Source organism: Mycteria americana, chromosome 2 (assembly GCF_035582795.1).
Source record: "Mycteria americana isolate JAX WOST 10 ecotype Jacksonville Zoo and Gardens chromosome 2, USCA_MyAme_1.0, whole genome shotgun sequence".
Lineage (NCBI taxonomy): Eukaryota > Metazoa > Chordata > Aves > Ciconiiformes > Ciconiidae > Mycteria > Mycteria americana.
In genome coordinates this window covers 60,073,465-60,090,999 of record NC_134366.1, presented here as the reverse complement: position 1 = coordinate 60,090,999, position 17,535 = coordinate 60,073,465, and the positions used below count along the sequence as shown (strand labels likewise).

Genomic DNA, 17,535 nt, shown 5'->3' with positions numbered 1-17,535 from the left:
ATTAAGCCATTCCTTATAGGAATGGAGCAAGGGAAAGTAAAAGGTTACACTTTATTTTAATAAAAATTAGAAGCTTTGTTGCTGAATGCTTGCCTCTGATGATTCGGGTGCAGGGGGGGGGGGATGGTATTTCACCATGCTGATGTGAAGCCACGCGTGCTGGTGCTCCAGCCAGGGTCCCATGCCACTGGCCCCCTCTGGCCCATAGCAGCCCTGATACTGCTCCCTGATACTGATCCTGGCCATAGCCAGGCCAGACAGCTGTGAGCACCGCAGCCTGGTCACTGGGCCAGGTTACACAGCTCGAAGCAGCAGGTGTGTTACACACACCATCGCTGGTGAGTGCTGAGAGATGGAGGCAGCAAAACTGAGCCCCTCTACCCTGCAGGCTGCATCTGGATCTCCAAACCCCTAGCTGTATTGAACTACAAGCAAACCGAATGCAGCCACACGTGCCAGGGCTCTGCCCATCGTTGACAGCCCACCACCATCAGGAGCGCATCCGCTCCTTGTGCCAGGTGAGCAAGGCCAAGGGCTGGAGGATGGTGCCTGGGCTGACTCAGACTCCTGGCAAAGCAATACCAGCACTGGGTTGCCGTGACTCATGAGAGATTTTAATTTTATTATTTTTTTAATCCTGATGCAGGCATTTTTTGCATTAAGGTTTGGCATCAGGGATACAGCTTTGCAGCCAGCTAAATGCAAACCAGCAGAGTGAGCAGTGTGTGGGGGCAAAGTATGGCATGGTGCTGAGGGGCAGCAGTGCATTTTATGGTGGCATTCAGGTGCTCAGTCTTCAGGTGGGACCCAACAGATTCACCAGGTGAACCCACAAGTTCACCTTTCATGGTACTTTGGTTCCTTGCACGTAGTGCTGTTTAGCGCTACATCTCTGGTGTGAATGCAGTGATCATGGCTAGTGTGTGTGGAGGGTGCAGAATACACGTCCTCAAGGCGGTGAGGCCCGCGAATGATCAGCAGCATTATCTTACTCTGAGACAAGCCATGCTGGAGTAGACATCCATGCAGAATGAAGAGGTTCATGCTTGCAGTGCTAGCAAATAACCAATGAATGAATGCCACTTTTGGCCCCACAGCATGAAAAAAACAGCACCGGCACAGCTAACTGCAGCTCAGTAGCTGTGTATAAAAACAGACTGATGACACACACCATACTATTGCTGTGCTCCATCAACTTGCTATTGTTCTACAACAGTGAGTTCTTTATATTTTTCAAAAGGCACATAATTAATTCCAACATGCACAGTTTTAATAAAGTGACAAAACCCACTCATTATGTCTGTTAGTCAAGGCCTGGCTTTTAATAAAGTTTCATTTTATCTATTGAGATGACAGATGAGGAAACACATATAAAACAGGAACCTTTTAAACAAATTATTTTTGGAAGCTGTATAAAGTTATGATGCGCACATTGCCAGACATAAAAGATACCCAGAGGAGAGAGAGTTTCACCCAGAGTTAGCTGTCGTTACTGGTGATGCTTATTACTTTTGATCAGCCACTGGAGAAGTGTTGGTTTTGCTGTGTATGGTTGTTGGGAGTTTTTTTGACACAGCACACACATGATTTAAGGCCATTTATCTCTAACTATAATAAATGCTACACTGCTGTCTGCATGCATGCTGGTGCCAGCGGGTAGTTACACCTGTTTCTTTGAAACACAATCTAGTGCTTCATGATTGTAGCACATTGGTTGTGCCCCAAGGAAAAAAAAATTCCTCTCTTCTATGGAACAGACACTCACAACGCATGTGAGCAAAGCCGCCTCTTCTACACAGCCGTCTTGGTGGCAGCACACGTGGGCCTGGACATACAAATTCTGGCAGCTGGCAACAATAATCATCTGAAAACCATAACTATGTTTGAGAGCTAAGGATGCAGTAACTGGTATAGGACAGAGTTAGAGGGAATAGCACAAAGTCAAACACAACTCCTTCGGCTCATACAGCACATGTGCACAGCCATCTCCCACCTCATAGCAACCTCAATTAAGAAAAAAACACTAATCATAAGAAAAATATGACACTGGTGTCATCCCTTCAGCAGTAAGCTGGACAGAGGTTGCTGTCTCACACTGATGAGGCCAGAACAGGCACAGTCTAAGGCAGCCTCACAGCAGATGCTTCATGGAGGCAAAGTATCCTTGGCTCTCACAGGGCTTGGCACCTACAAGCTACAGCCTTACAAGAGTATGAAGCTTTGGGGTGGAAGAGGAAAGAGGCGGATGGAGGGGCTGATGGGTAGGGAAATCCAGCATGGTTCTGCTGGCCCATCTGAGGCTGAGCGAAGCCCCTTGGTCTTCCAGCACAGCTAAGCCAGCACCTACAAGATCCAAATCCATGTAAACTGGGTCACAGAAGCAGCAGGATGGGGGTCTGAAGTCCTAAGTGTGTGTTTGCTGTCAGGGCATTTCCAGATGCTGACATCCGCTTGGGACCTGGCTGCTTTACAAGGCTGTTTACAGGGAGATCTGCCCCTGTTCCAGGGTGCATGTCACATTTTGTTCTAGTCTGTGTCTCTTATTTACTGCTGTTGGCACAGGTATCCTGGCAGTGTTTATTTATTGGCATATTGTTGACTTACACATTAATGGCTTCTTCCTGTTATAGAAAGCCACCAACAAAGCTACAGCTGTCAGTCAGGTCCTTGAAGCCTTCTTGGCACTCAAGCCTAAGCTAAGAATCACAACCAAATTTAACAAACAGCATCTGTGGGCCAACTTCTGCTTTACTACCCAGTGCCAAATTTGAGCTTTGCTTTTTGTCTTAAAATGTTAATTGCATCTGACTACATATGTAGATACATGCACCCAAACATCTAACCATGACATCTGTCTCTATGCAGCCATGGCACAGAGCGCTGTGTGCCCTGCACAGCCGAGGGAGAGCTTTGCCCTGAAGCCCGGGCCAATGCTGCACCAGCCAGCAGGACAAGGGCCCTGCTGCTGCTCTGGCTGCTGCAGTGTCCAGAGGTGGCTGTGAGAGCTCCCGTTTACTGAAGGGGCTCCCCGTTGTTTCACTTAGGGCCAGTCCCACCATTAGCTTCCCCTCAGTGAGTGCCATAGCAGCAGCCAGTAACACCAGTACTATTTGGGATAGATGGTACCCTATGAGTAATGAGCAGGCTCAGCTGTTGTGGGAACTGCTTGGGCCATTGCCCTCCATGGTCTCCACTGCCGGCAGACTGTAACAGAGCAGGCAGGTTTTACTCCCCACCCTCGTTTTCCTCCTCCTTTACACTCACTTCACTGATTTACCTACCTTTGCCCTTCCAGGTCTTGGTTTTCCTTCATTCCCTCCCCTCGAGGAGTCTCTCCCTTCAGTCCCTTATTTGAGCAAGCTCAGTCTTTCCCACCTGTCCTCCTGCCCTTCCCGACCCTCTCTCCTGTGCCCCCAGCCCTCTCTCCTCACCAATTCCCGTCCTCCAGCTTCCGCAGCCACTGCACACAGCAACAGCAAACTGTCTCCCTACACCGGAGCAGCTGAACAGCCTGCAACAGCAGCCCGGCAGGGCCCAGGATCCACACATCGGCCACAAGGCTGGTCCTGACTGTCTTGGCTTGTTTTCACATCCTGAATCAACAGGGAGGGAGGTCAAGACTCCTCTTGGCACAGCGGCTGGCCATGAGATGAGGCACACAGATGAAACACTCAGTTTCCTCATCTGCTGTGCAGAGGCTGCAAAGAGCATGTCCCTCAGCTGTGTCCTGTCTTTAACCTCCTTACCCAGTTTGCATGATACAGGGGTTTTTTTAAAGTTACATAATAATCTGTTAGTAATTTGCTTTTACTGTGAGCATCACAAGCATAAAAGAGTTAAGTGGTCATGAGGGTAAGTTTACCCCAGGATGTATGGAAGAGCGGGGGACAGAAATCCAGAATCCCTGTTGTGCATCATGACATCAGGACAACTTATGCCTTGTGCTTACCCACCCATCAGGAGGAAAAAGCACGCTAATTATTCCTATAGACGATGCTCTAAAGATGAGTTATAATAAGAGTTAAGAAGCACGCATCTTATATCTGAACAAAACAAAGCAACACTGCAATTTATATATAATAGGTAATTTTTATTTTAAAAAAACCATTGCAACTGACAGAGAAAATAAACTCCATGAAATGTGCCATACATTCAGAGATTTATTTAAAGTAATTGATTTCTTATTCTCTGAGGTGATCATTGATACAGATACTTCCTGACAATTAAAGAACAAACACAAAGTTCTGTAACATTTTGTCCCTAAAGTATCTTGCAAGATGAAGTTCAAGAGTTCCTGGCCAAGAGTCCTGTCTTGCTAAATGCCACATACAGAAGACGACTTTAGACATGGTTTCACTGGCTTCTCTTCCAGCATTTGCAGCTCTGGTGTGAGTAAGACTGGGCTGCAGAGCTTGCTGGTTTAGGTACTGATGACAGACTCAAGAATCTGCCCAGGGAAGAGTCCCAAAAGGAAAAACACAGTTCTTGTATCCTCAGTAATACCTGTAGTTCAAAGCCAAAGAGGTGGCCAAAAGTGTGCACTCCCAGGTGAAGCTATAACATACAGAAGTATATTTCTTAAGAGCCATTTATTTCTTATATCCCCGTTTCATAGAATATTAGAAAAAGACCACCATATACAAAAATCTTATCATTACAAGTTATTAAAAAAAACTTCAGACCATTAAAACACACAAGAAAGTGTTTGTTTGCATACAGTAGAAATACAATCCTCATTAAAGCAGCATACCGAGAAGCCAGTTGTTAAGTAAGTTTTCAATTAAAAAAGACAAAAGCCCAGATGTTCCTGTAACACAACCAGAACATTGGAGAAAAGAGAGGAACGATACATTCATAGGCTGCCATGCCAGGTACATTGTCTTTGTAAGGTCACTTCAGGCCTAAAAGAGTACGGTATCGAACAAAGAGCGTGGAGTCAGTGCCCAGGCAGAGCATTCTGTGCCCAGCCCTCGGAAACAGCAGCTCTCCTCAGCTCTGCTTTACTCACGCAGATCCGACTGGATCTGCTGGGGCAGGAGGGACTTCCCGAGGACACCCTTCCTTCCACCTCCAGCAGTGCCCCCACCAAAGGGCAGGATGGCTTAGCCCCAGGGAAGGACTTCTGCCTGCAGATTTAGGCCTCAGCCCTCCGCCACCAACATGTCAGCTCCAAAACCAAACGGCACATGCAGTGGGAGCCCCGATGTCAGCCTGGGGCTACCTGGGGAGTGAAAGGGGCACAAGTCTAAAGCAGCGAAGGGACAGCCCACTCTTCCCTGTCTTATGACAGACATTCCCAACCGAGCGTCACGCAACCACTGCTACAGCCTGCTGACGCTTCCCCTCCAGAGGACAGTTTGCCACCGATGAAGACAGTCCAGAAGCAAATCATGAGGTTCCCAAATAAAACAGGGTAGGGGAAGTATCTGATTTACACCCTGAAGTTATTAAACCTCAGCCTTGCTGCCATCAGCAAGAAAATGTAAGGTCTTGGGCTAATCTTGGAGAAAAAATGATTCTCAAAAATCTGTCACAGATCTAACACCTTGCCTGCAGTCAGACGGCATTCGCCTGGCAACAGGGAGGGAGCCCCATGATGAAGAAAGCAGTGCAGGCATAGCTGTTCCTGGGACTAAGCATCTTGCTATGGCTACCTCATTCCAACCAGGGCGGTTTAATGACGGCAACTGGCAGAAGCCCAGGGGCTTGGTCACAGCCCCCTGCGGGTCCACACCACCTGCAGCTGCTAGACACATGCAGTTCTCAGAAAGGGCATGGTGACCTACGCTGGCAAACAGCCATTATAGACAACATCTATATTTATAAATAAACTCTCCGTTCTTTCAGCTTTCTCAGTCCCTCTGTCTAAGTATAGGCTGCTGATTCTTCTAAGAGCCTAGAAGATCTTAAGCAACAGAAAAAGGAAAACATGGACTCCTTCCTTTTTGGGTTAATGCAAGAAACACCCCAAACCATAAACTGGTTCTTGTTTGGCATTAAGCAACACAAACATGAATCTCAGCCTCAACAAATCAAGCTGTCAGATGCTAATCCTACTCCATAGGATATGGCTTTTTCTGTCTCAAACTTTTTCACTTCCTCTTCTGAGGCAATGGAAGTGGAGTTGCTTTGTGGCTCAATCGCCATCTAGAAATACTTGCCTGGCAATACTGGCAACACGCACCTGCTGGCCCCTTGGTTTGTGAAAGATGTCCTACAGCCCAGCTCTGTCCTGTGCACAGCTGCAGGAGCAGTGCTGCCCCCTGAGTGCAGGGCGGGCTGTTCCCAAACCCCATCGTTTCAAAGCACGACTACCTAAGTTACCTGCAGTCTCCTGTTAGCTCCTCCTTTTGGCTGACTGCTTGACTGGATGTGCCTACTCTACACATGGCTCCAGCATCGTCCATACTCAGACCCCCTTCATCATCTCCTTGATGTGTCCACCTGCCACACTGATCCCACAGTAGGGATGAACACCTGCCATTCACTCTTTAGCACATTGATGCTTTACACTGTGTATGACTGGTTCATTTCTGGCTACTCACTTCTTTGCAGGGCTTCCTGCCCGCACCTTCTCTGCTCACCAGACACCTTCTTAAAGACAAGAAAAAGCTCCTGCATTTGCTCTTCAATACTTCTTCCTACATCGTGGAGATACTGAATGCTAGCATATGCCACAAACTTCCTGCCAATATATAGACATTATATTATATAAATAGGTAAACGTTTCAGACAAAATATCCTATAACTTCTATGGTGTAACATTTTAAAATAGCATTAAAAACACAAACCATCCAGCCCTTGTGATTAAACATACAAACATTTGTGAATTGATAAGGCTCATAGGTACATATGCAAAACTAAAGTGCCCCTCCCCCCACCAAGAAACAGTTCTGTACAGCTAAGTCTGAAAACAGAGAGAGCAAGTTATTTAAAATAAAACCTCCCGAGCTGGAAGTGCAGCCAGATTTTCAATCCTTGTTCTCATTTCTGCTTTCAACTCAGCAACACAGGAGTATTTACAAGTGGAAGAGGAGCTACCATGGCTGACTCCGCAGCGCCGTTGACCTGCAACCTGTCCAGCTAAGTGCCTCACAGGGCCTTGGTGCTGGCTGGGTGCGCAGTGTGGGACATGGGCTTCTGAGGGTAGTAGCTGTACAAGTAAACCTGCAACAGGATAGCAATGTCCACAAAAACCTGCAGGAGTCCACAGATGGAGAACTGGAAAGGGGCCTGATTCAGGATGAAGTAAACAGTCTTGAACGTGTCCCCACTGGTCCACATCAGCACCATCTTGACACTAAAAGACAGAAAAGAAGGAAAGAGTATTTCTTGAGAACTTGGCTTGTGATTAGACCTGCTGTGCCAGAGGATCCCACCTACTTCAGCGAGGGTTTATACTCAACAGTGGGCTGGGACTCCCCTTGATGAGGGCAGACAGCGTGCCTAGCCAAGACATGCAGCACTGTACTTGGAAGGGAGGATCAAATTCTGTACCCCACAAACTGAAGCACTCTTATCTCAGCAATTACAGCACCAAATGCCTGTGGCTATGAAGGTATCCAACATTTCAAAATATCCAGCTAGGATATTTGACTCAGCGGTGCCCAGTAAACATGACTGCCACATGCTGACAGCACTGACCATAAACCAAAGTAATACAGTGCATGGAAAACAAAGGCAATTCATCCCAGCAGTTACTTCTTCTGCATGCACTTTTGTGCTCACGCAAGGTGAAGTAACACATAGACTGCGCTCTCATGCATGCACGCTTTTTTAGCATCTGCTGAAACAAATGCTTCTGATAGATACAAGAAACCATTTCTTATTGCAGAAAATGCAAAACCAAAAAAACAGAAAGACAGATTGTCCAGTAATACAGAAAGAGAGGAAACGACATGCCTGCAGCTGTTACTGGAAGGATGAACATCACTAGGGATTTTTATCAAGGACACAGATCAAGAGCAATGGTCAGACTTCCTTTTAATAGCCATCCTTGCTTTCATCTTGCTGTACTGCTGAGCCATCCCCCAGTCCAGCTCCTGCTCCCCCACATCAGGAGAAACTCTGCTGAATAAAAGGAAGTTCTTCAAACAGACCAAATTTTTTTCAGTGCCCTCAACAAAATGTGAACCACCAGATCCTGAAGGCTGTTTCCAAGCTTCATGCACTTTAACAGGAGAGCTTTTTAAGCAGCTGGATAAGCAGTAGTGGACAAACGCTTTGTAGTTCACAGTATGAGCATTGCACATGATTTGTCACAATTGTGAGCAATTACGTTTTGCCAGCACTGACTCTGATTCATCAAATGCAGTCACGCCCATGCAGCAGGGTAGGACTTAATGTTCATTTCTCAAACATTCAGGCAGGGAGCTAGCACAATTTGTATTTTGGACACAAGTACACAGTGCTATTGCAAGCCAAATGCTGCAGCCCACTCTTTCCCCATAGGGGAAGGGTGGCTAAGAGCATCAGTTTATACTGCCCCATCGCACTACAGAAACACAAGCCTTTTTCTAACTCATGTCACATTACTGAGAGCATAAAACAGGTCTACAATCCTATGGACCTTCCAAAGAAAGTCTCTGTGTGGAAGTGCAAGCAAGGACATGGGGTTGAGTGAGCAGTCATTCCCCACCCAAGGTCATTCTAAAAATGTAAATAAATAATTGGAGAAGGAAAACAACTGCTGAACCCACAGTGTCATTTGTGCTCGGACCAAACAGCCTGCACTACACCTGCCTTGTGCATGTTCCCAGTCACACCGAGTCACCTTACATCACACTTACAGGAGGTTTACAGACACAGGCGGTGGAGGGGATTGTTTGGGATTTTAATTAGGAAGGGCGATAAACTCTGAGGGTAATAAAACTGGCACCTTGCTTCCAGGCAGCCAACATTCCTCCTCCTCTGATTGTAAGCTTATCAGTGTTTGCTGGGCAACTGATCACAATTTAATTGTGAATCTGTCCTGGCGTGGCTGGGGACCCTCACTAAAAGCACATGCTAAACCTGGCAGGTCAAACTAACTGCTCATTGTTGACAGAAAGGCAATTCAGGGATGCCATGAAATATCTGAATAGGAATTTAATGTGCAAAGGATATTTGTCACATATTGCCTGTGGAGAAAGCTAGCTGGGTTTTAGAAGTGACCCCACGCTGCAGTGCAGATGTGGAGGAGAAAATACACACTGTCAGAAGAAGCAGAGCCTGCAAAAGAGTTTAGTCCCTCAAAGAAAGAATAATCACTGGGGGAAACATTATGGACGCACGCAGTTCAGCAGCGCCGTAGGAGCCAAGCACTAGAAGCACACCTCTAGCTGTGTCACATGCTGTGCTCGGTTTGCCAAAGCAATTGTGGGTTTTGCTAAGAAGCCACCTGTAAACTCAACAGCCTGCAATACCAACTGGTTAACTTGGTGCATTCTCCAATAGCCTTTTCACATTCCAGAGCCCCGCTCTTCAGCTCGCACATCAGACACTCAAGGAAATCAGCATCATGCCTGGGGTTCTCACTAGGACATGACAATGCTCTCTACACAGGAAAATCTCAACTTGTCCTTGGCAAAAATGATATAAAAAAAATGTAACGGATAGTTTAAAGAGCTAACACCACCGGTCTGTCACTGAATCAGCTCCTCTGTCCAGTAGGTTGGACAAAATAGCAGAGAAAACCTGCAAATCACACCCAGGTACTATAAAAATGCAAAATAAAAATATACAAAACACTTGATGTTCCACAAAACCTTAGTACTGCAGCTGCACCAAGGTTCTCAAAGTCCAGAGTTAATGCAAAGCAGTGACTTGCGGGAGTGCCAGCTGCTCTCCAGAGGAGAGGCTGGGACTGGACAAAAGGAGCACATCCAGCACAGACCTAAAGGTGTGTGGGCTAAATGAAAACAGCTTGGCAAGGAAATGGGGACAAGTGTCACACAAGAAGTGAGAAGAGGCAATGAAGAGCCCTAGAGGAAAGCTGAGGAGACATCAGAGGAGCAGAGAGGTTGGTCAGATGAGAAGAGGGTAGGAAAAGGAGGCTGGAGCAGGACAGGGAATGACAGGAACGGAAGAGAACTGGGAACCTGGGACACAAGACCTTGGAAACAACCTGAATTTGGGGTGGACAGACGGAGGAGTACGACCTGGGACAAGGACGTTCAGGGTTATTGGTATTGGGTATTGGGTTTTGGGTGGCAAGGTTTTGGTAGTGCGGGGGCTACAGGGGTGGCTTCTGTGAGAAGCTCCTAGAAGCTTCCCGTATGTCTGACAGAGGCAATGCCAGCCGGCTCCAAGATGGACATGCCGCTGACCAAAGCTGAGCCAACCAGCGATGGCGGTAGTGCCTCTGTGATAATATATTTAAGAAGGGGGGAAAAAACTGCTTGCGCAACAGCAGCAGCCAGGATGGAGGAGTGAGAATATGTGAGAGAAACAGCCCTGCAGATGCCAAGGTCAGTGGAGAAGGAGGGGGAGGAGGTGCTCCAGGCACCAGAGCAGAGATTCCCCTGCAGCCCCTGGTGAAGACCATGGTGAGGCAGGCTGTCTCCCTGCAGCCCACAAAGGTTAACGGTGGAGCAGATATTCACCTGCAGCCCGTGGAAGACCCCACACTGGAGGCAGGTGGATGCCCGAAGGAGGCTGTGACCCCATGGGAAGCCTGCGCTGGAGCAGGCTCCTGGCAGGACCCGTGGACCTGTGGAGAGACGAGCCCACACTGGAGCAGGTTTGCTGGCAGGACTTGTGACCCTGTGGGGGACCCATGCTGTAGAAGTCTGTTCCTGAAGGACTGCACCCCGTGGAAAGGACATGTGGAAGGGACACATGCTGGAGCAGTTCTTGAATAACTGCAGCCTGTGGGAAGGACTCACATTGGAGAAGTTTGTGGAGAACTGTCTCCCGTGGGAGGGACCCCACACTGGAGCAGTGGTAGAGCATGAGGAGGAAGGAGCGGCAGAGACAACGTGTAATGAACTGACTGCAACCCCCATTCCCTGTCCCCCTGTGCCGCTCAGGGGAAGGAGGTAGAGACATTGGGAGTGAAGTTGAGCCTGGGAAGAAGGGAGGGCTGGGGGGGGAGGTGTTTTAAGATTTGGTTTTATTTCTCATTATCCTACTCTGATTTTGATTGGCAATAAATTAAATTAATTCCCCCGAGTCGAGTCTGTTTTGCCCGTGATGGTAATTGGTGAGTGATCTCCCTGTCCTTATCTCAACCCATGAGCCTTTTGTTATATTTTTCTCTCCCCCTGTCCAGTTGAGGAGGGGGAGTGATAGAGCGGCTTGGTGCACACCTGGCATCTAGCCAAGGTCAACCCATCACAAGGGTGAAACTAGGGAATGAGCAGAAGAGGGGTGCGCTGGCCCAGGACCCCCTCCTCATTGTTGTCATGTCTGCAAGCACCCCTGAATGCCCCCAGTGCCCTCTCCAATTAGGTGTGTCTCACTCCTCCAGTGCCCACCCTAGGGAGGGGAAAACTACAACTGCTGTCGGCTCTCCCCCATCTCAACCAGCATCCGTTTGCGCAGACAGCCTGAAAGTTTCAGCTTGGTGAGAAACCCATTGAGTGTCTACATGGAATCTCGGGGGGGAACAGAGCTGCCCCTGCCACCACTACCACATCACAGGCCTGTGCTTCAGGAGGCTGGGAGAGGGGGCTGAATGAAGTTTACATCATCACCATGGCTTCTGCCACGTCCTAATTTCCAGACACTCGGGTACAATAGTAATGGTCCTTCCCCCTTATTTGGACTGTGCAATTGCCTTGTCCTTGCTACATACGCAGATGCCATTTGCAATAATGCAACGGTGCGTGCATGACTATGCGTGACTGATCGCATGGATACACCATTACTGCTCTCATACTTCCAGCTATTGTGTCACTTCAGGATGCCACACAGGAGAGAAAAGCCAGTTTTTGTCCACAGCTTCTCAACTTTACCCATTCACTTGGGGAGGAGAGATAATTCTTGTATTTATTCTTACTTTTGGGATAGAAGAGAAAGAAACCAACCTATCTTGGGCAGATAGGTGCCTCTTACCTGCCCCAGAGGAGAAAAGAGCAGTGTCTGTACAGAAAGGGAAGGTTTTATTGCCTAAGAGAAATGGAGTTTTCAGTTGGTTGTGGGGAAGGAAGAGGAAAAAGGAGAGAGCACACCCAAGCCCTCCTTCCACTGCTCTGCCATAACCTCCATTTGCTGAATGAAGCTCCAGTCCCTTCCTGTAAGACACGTGAGCCTCATTTTTAACAAGCTACCAATACACCAAAGGGGGCAACCCTCTAGTCTCAGCTTTCTTCCCCTGCAGGACTCTGCATGGCATGTGATGGAAAATCTGTGGGATCACAGCAACAGCATGAGTCTCCCAGAAAGCCGCATGACGCAGCAGCGGCTCAAATGCAGGCTGCCAACAGTGGTGAACAAGCCCTCTGCACGGCTCTGCTCCTTTGCAGTGCCATGTGCCAGGTGCCGCCGGGTGGCAGATCACAGCCCATTCGCGTACGTCTGGCTCTTGGCTTCACGGTGCAAGAGAAAATGCTGCACTGTTAATGTAGATGAGGCTTTGCTGCAAGAGGCAGTCAGGGCCCACCATCAACACTGGACAGCACAGCACAAGGAGGCTGCATGCAGCAAAAATTTCCCAACCTGTCTCACAAAGACCAACTTCACTCTATATCTTCCTGACATCTGCAAAGCCACGTGAGTGAAGCTGTTCTGCGCAGCACTGGCTACACAGCAAAGCAGGATTTAGGAGTAAATTGACATCTTTCCTGAAATAGCCCAAAGCTAAGCTGGGGAGATATGGAAGGCAGGAAATGCTCACCTTGTTGATACGGAGGATACAGTCTAGGAGGACAGCACAACTGCTCTTAGCACAAATGAGTGAGCAGGTTAGGGGCGAGCAGTGCCACAGAGCAATTTGGGGAGGCAGAAATAAACAAATGGCAGCATTTGGTTGTGTGACAACAGAGATGCCAACTGGAGGGGCAGGAGGCAGGAACTGCACTGAAATAGCTGGTATTGCCAGAGGCTGAAGCACACTTGCGGTAAAAATAGCACTTCCCAGTAATGTAAATCAGTACTGCAGTATCCAATGACAACAAACCTCCTAAAAGCAAGTGCCTTCCTTACAGTTGAGCTCATTACAAGGAGTTGCTAATGTAGTAACAGTCAGTGTCAAGTCTGTGTAAATTGCAATTGACCACAAAGAGGAAAAGCTGGTATTTTTCAACTGGTCTTAAAATCTGAAAGAGCACTTATTTATTCTGCTGTTGGAATTAATTCTCAGAAGGACACCATCACTTCTGATCAGACACTAGACTACGGGTGGGTTGCTAAAAGCTATTTTTTAATATGGTAATATAAAAATGCCCTACAGTGCTGCTGTTCTCTACCATTTATAGTAGATGTCATAAAGACACTTTGTACCAATCTTCATTTGCTAAATACACAAATGGCATGCTGGAAAACAGCATTCACTTTTCTCAAGGAACAATTTACTTCATTCAGGTTCCTTGTATATTGTGTATTAATTCTGAAGTGACAGCAACTAGAGGTAAAAAACACCTATTAGTACACTGTATCTGCAGTCAATGAACCGTAATTTTTACAGAAAAATCCTGAAATTATTCAGCTTGTAAAGTGCATTCAAAAGAAAAAAGAAACCCAAACCGTCTGTTGCTTCTCTTTGGGGAACTGTACTAGAGGCTAAGTAATTTACAGAACAATGAGATTAGCCAGATATTTAGGCTCACCCCCCCTTATCCAGGACTAGAGCTCCTCGAATCAAAGCTTTTCAGCATCTTGATTCCTTCTGCTCAAAACCTGGCTGCGACAGTCTCAAGTCTCTGATTTTCCATTGCAATCTGTGCACACCCTGCTCAACATTAGTCACTTCTCGGTCATTACACCTTTCTTCTTCCTTCATCTGAAAGAGCAAAAACTACCAAAAAAAGGATCTTGTAAAAATACATGAGATGTGAAGCCCCCTCTTCCTCCTCCCTGGTAAACCAGTTGGTCTTAAGACTAGTTGCAACCATCCATCAAAATAACTTATGAACAGTAGCATATTAGCAGAGCTGCAGAGCAGCAGTCTGCAGAACACAGGCTGGTACTTAGCACAAAACCTACACGAGAAGAAAGACACAGCAGTACTCGCTTCCTGTTTGCACTGCAGATTTTCTCACATCGATGTTATGACTCTGCATGTTTGTAGCTTAACACACAAACCCAAAAATACCCTGCAAGCTGAAAGACACAAAGAGAATCAGACATTAGACAGTGACTTCCGTTGAGAAATTCTGTAGTGGTTTGACCAGACATTTCAGCACAAATAGCAACAGGGGGTACATGTTGCCCTGATGTAATTACATCCTGCTACAGTCACAAACTTAGTGCTAATTGTGCTCAGACAGTCAGTGAACTCAAAAATCCTAAGTTATTTTCAATAACAGAAAAATGAGTATAATTTATTGACCTTTATCTACTTTGAAAGTTGCTGTTTTCTCCTTTCTATCCCAGGCAACTGGAACTAAAAAGAGGATAATTAGCCTGGACTCTTTTTGTTCAAGAATCAGTGGAAATTGACCACAACTTCTACACCTCATGGCCAAGTGCTAGACCAAGACACAGGTGATGCCAGATTCAAAAATCTGACTTTTTAGATTGCCACAGTTTCAGACATTTCTTCATATATTAGCACTTGACTTTTATATATGTTAAAAAATGGTGACAGTTCTTTAAATGACTGGGGATATAAAACCAGAATAAAATCATTTAAGAGCTGATAAGCTAGTATTTCCTTCAGGAACAAGGTCCACATCGAAACAGCATGTCAATGAGTATTTTGAACACTGCATTTGGTTTTGGGAAGTGAGGAAGAGGGTACAGAAGGTATCTCTCCTGCAACCTTTTAAGCTGTTACCTCCCACAAGCCATTTGCATGGGAATGTCTCTAAGAGAAAGCAGATTCAGTTATAACATCCTGACTTTGGAAAACTTTCAGCTCCCATTTGCAGCTCCAAAATAGTCTACTTAGAGAAGACAGCAAGCATCTGTAACACTGCACTTCAATCAGAGGCTGGCCTGCCTTCAACACTGAAACACAGACCAGAAAACATGAAACCTGAATGCCATGGTATTTTTAACACTGCACAAAACAAACACAAATTAATAAACAGAGCATTTTTTCCTAACAAAAAGCCATATGGCTTAACAAAAAAGGAGTTCTCCTGATGCTAACAAAATTGTTTAGCCTGCCAAAAATTACTCAAAGGAAAAAAAAAAAGAGAAGAAGAAAGCATTGGGATCAGATATCCAAAGTGTCTGAAGTTTGAAAATCTGGAAACTAAACGTGCATACCCTAAGACAGGTCCTTCTGTGTGAGCAAGCATAGATCTTGTTTTTAAATACTGCACAGCCAGCTGGGAATCTAAGTATGAAACTGTTCACCAGTCCTACGTGCTCTGCCTCGGCCAGAGTGTCTTACCTCACTTCTCAACAATTCCTCTGAGGCTGGAGCAGCACTGACCATCTCCAGAGGGAGTCATTTGTCCAGCCCCACAATGCTAGCAGGAGTTAAGAGGAGCATGCAGCAAGAGAGATCCAGCATTTATTTTGGATCTCTGGAACTGAGCTAAAGCAGTTGAGTTAAAGCTGCACCCACAAGCAATGGATACCACAGAAGGCTGCAATACAAGAGCAAACTATCTGAAAGCTCCTGTGATTTTCAGGGACTGTACACGTCACTGAGGAAAGATGAAATGGAGGATTTCACTCTGGAACACCATCAGGGAAACAAATCCAGAAAGATGCAGTTTAAAGTGATTGTTTGTTGGTGGCTTCTTTTTTAATATATGCATTTTATGCAGACTCACAAATAAACAACAAGGTTTTATGGAAAAACAGGGTAAACAGGTATTTGTACATTTTTTTTCATCATAAACATCTGTTTTCTAAACTCCCAAGAGTGGCAGGGTGTCAGGCATTTTGACCATGCTTAGCACACCCACCCAAAAGCCAGTATTTGTTAGAACATGTCTGTCAAAGGAGAGTCAAGGGGAAACTACAAGACATGTAGTTTCAACATGGGGCTGGTGGATAATTCAGGGTCTCTGGTATGGCCTCTGGCTATTTCAAGCAGCTATGCCTAAAGTTTAGTCTGTACAGGTCCAGAAACTGGTAACCCTTAACAGCTACAAAATATTTCTAGTACTGTACAATTTGTGCTGCAGAAAGAAGGGCAACAGGTTTCAACAGCCTCAAACACCCTAAGTCTGTGCAGCAGGTGTGCAAATAAATCTGTTCTGTGGATCAGAGGAAAGACTTGAACCGCAATTCACACCAGTGCCCTTCCTGCCAGGAGACACAAATGGATGCTGGCCAGACTGCAAAGCTGAGGTCTGCTCAGACATGTCATACAAACACGTATGAGACGGACTCTACTTCTGCTGCTGGCAGATTTGGAAGCTTCGAGACCTGCTGCCATGACAGGGAGCAGCTTTCCTCAGGTGCTGGGGCAGCAAATCACGCCCTGCACTGCTCGCAGTAATACAGTCAGCTGCCAACGCACACGGTAGTGTCAGCTTAATGGAAATGGTGCAGAGTGCACCTAAATGACAGCACCTTTCAGCATCTCACTCATGAAGTTGTTCTGGAGTATCTGTCCCCCTTTCCCTGTCTCTCACCGCCTGCTCAAGGCATTACAATCAATGGAGCTGTATGCACAGCTGCTGGCTAATGCTGCTCTAGATGCTCTCATGCTGCCCATCTACTCTCCAGCCACTTGGCACAGCTAGCTGAACCAGTCATCTTGCCACCCTCGGAGCCCTACACCACCCACTAAAGGCGGATGCTGAAAGGGCCGTCCCCACGCCCCTGCTGCCATGCAGCCGGCTGGCAGCAAATCCTAGGAAGCAGCACTCCTTCCCATGGCTCACCTCCCTGCAGGGGAAACTGGCCCCCCACACCCTGGCTGCTGCAGCCTGCCCGGTGCCAGGAGGGACACAACTGCTACACCCCGCAAGGCCAGTGCTTAGAGGTGGCAAAATAATGTCCCTGTGTAACACCATTCAATGTATTTCCTTCTCTAGTTCTAAATAACGTGGGACACATTCAATTTGAGAGGTAATAAAAAGACAGGAGGGAATAGACCTTTGTTTCAGCACAGCTGTGTATCCCAAGGCTCAAATCATAATGCTTTTAAATCTTCCTTTCTTCCTGCCCTAGACAACAAAGAAATCATCAGACTTTTCATCCAATTTAACTTGAGGTAATTTGAGCACATTTTTCCCTTCATCTTCATATGGTAACCTGTACATAGCCTGAGCGCGCTTTTAGTAGTCCTATTCAATAGCTGCAATTATCACTTTGGTCAACATACACAAGATAACAGTCCTAGCTCTAGTGCTTACTTTGTTCTAGATGACTAGCGTTCAGTGGTTGTCTCCAAAGCCAGCACCCCCGAGGACAAAATCTAATGATATTGCAGTCATTACTTTTCATGAATGAATCACATCCTTCAGCTAGTAAAATGCTTCTCAC

The 17,535-nt window shown here is 46.6% G+C and overlaps 1 protein-coding gene across 2 annotated transcripts in view; it reads right to left on the bottom strand.

Annotated features, from left to right (window-relative positions):
* Positions 1–4,087: 4,087 nt before the first annotated feature.
* The window catches only part of SLC66A2 (solute carrier family 66 member 2), a 70,354-nt gene continuing 56,906 nt past the window's right edge, over positions 4,088–17,535 (bottom strand). For both annotated transcript variants that reach the window (XM_075493636.1, XM_075493637.1), the window contains one exon: positions 4,088–7,300. In XM_075493636.1, the coding sequence (XP_075349751.1) occupies positions 7,093–7,300 (208 nt within the window). In that variant the 3' untranslated portion in view covers positions 4,088–7,092. The remainder of the gene's footprint in view (positions 7,301–17,535) is intronic.